At 34.5% G+C, this 1607-nt stretch overlaps 1 protein-coding gene across 1 annotated transcript in view; it reads left to right on the top strand.

The window, feature by feature from the left end:
* Window positions 1-1265, top strand: part of LOC101860178 (solute carrier organic anion transporter family member 74D-like) — a 19913-nt gene extending 18648 nt beyond the window's left edge. Inside the window, exon 9 of the mRNA XM_013083852.2 lies at window positions 1138-1265. Within this exon, the coding sequence (XP_012939306.2) occupies window positions 1138-1265 (128 nt within the window). The remainder of the gene's footprint in view (window positions 1-1137) is intronic.
* Window positions 1266-1607: the final 342 nt, after the last annotated feature.

The following is a 1607-nucleotide window of genomic DNA, read 5'->3' as shown; positions in this document are numbered from 1 at the left end:
ACACACACACAAACACACACACGTACACACGTGCACACACATGCACACACAAGTAGGCTTACAATCACATGCATAATATAAATGAGCAGCAATATAAACAATAATAATCGTAAGCTAGATACACACTCAATGTTATTTTGATGCATGCTCTAAGGTCGTAAGTACACTAAACAAGATGGTTAAGATGGAAACATTTTGATAGATGAAAAAACCAAACCAAACCAAACTAAACCAAACTAAACCAAACTAAACCAAACCAAACTAAACCAAACCAAACTAAACTAAACTAAACTAAAGCAAACTAAACTAAACCAAATTAAAGCAAAGCAAAAAAAAAAGACCCTTAAAAAACAACAAGACAACAACAACAATCAAAAAACAAAAACAAAAACAAAACCCTACCAGAAAAAACAACAAACAAACAAACAAACAAACTAACAAACACAACAACCAAAAAACCTAAGTCGGTTACTGTCATTCTACGAATAATTGAACTGGTTATTCTTTGTGGCATGTGCAGACAGTGTCAATTATCAGATTGCAAGCATTTACCTCACAATTCATTACAAATATGTAATCACAAATTTCCTGTTAAAATTTTTAGTTACACCGACTAGGACACACTTACGCTATGTGCACGTTCCATTTGTGAGGCATCATATTGAAATCAGGCACTCGTCAAAACAACAAAATAAACGAAATGGCATATTGGCGTACGTTTATCAATTTTTACTGTTTTTTTTTTTTTTTTTAAAAGCTAAACACCTTTTGTGGCCAGTTAAACATACATTTATGTGTGGGTATTACTGAAAAACGTTTATTAAAGGCACAGAAAATATACCTGTTCAGTTTCCAAAGACTCTTGAGTGATGGAAGTCACCACATTTTGGAGGCCGTTTTCTCGTTAATTTTACCTCTGAAACTAGGCGACCTTCACCTCTTTCAATTGCTAATATTTCGACTGCTATTCAAGATAGATAGTTCCTTTTTATCAAATAAAAAACAAGACAAATAAACAAGCTTTAAGATGACATGTAGAAAGATTGACGAGCACCCGATTCCAACACGCCGAGAGACATTTTAAAGTTGGTTACTATTTTGGGATGATGTCAAATGATATCATTTTTTCGTTTTCAGAACCCCCCTCGAGTGTGAGGGTAATTGCACTTGCAAAGATGAGAGTTTTTACCCTATTTGTGGAGACGACGGAAGGACCTATTACTCCCCTTGCTTTGCCGGCTGCTCGGAGTATCAAGAAGGAGTAGGTTGATAGTAATATTGTTGTTAACCGTTAACGCCTTTCTACGACACGAAAATGCTCAAAATGTGGCAAATTCTTCTCCGCCAGAGTTGGTCTCATTAGCTGTAGCAGAAGCCACAAATCAACTTTGTCATCTTTATTTCTTCTATTTCTCTCTTGGAAATATTCTACTCTTATGATGCTTCTATCTATCAGGCACTGACGGAAGGAGTATTATTATTATCATTATTATCAAAGTATTGTTATTATCATTATTATCATTTCTTCTTCTTTTTCTTCTTCTTCTTCTTCTTCTTCTTCTTCTTCTTCTTCTTCTTCTTCTTCTTCTTCTTCTTCTTCTTCTTCT

This window comes from Aplysia californica, unplaced genomic scaffold, assembly GCF_000002075.1.
Source record: "Aplysia californica isolate F4 #8 unplaced genomic scaffold, AplCal3.0 scaffold00258, whole genome shotgun sequence".
Lineage (NCBI taxonomy): Eukaryota > Metazoa > Mollusca > Gastropoda > Aplysiida > Aplysiidae > Aplysia > Aplysia californica.
Note: the sequence above shows the minus strand (reverse complement) of the source record. Positions and strands in the feature narration are given on the sequence as shown.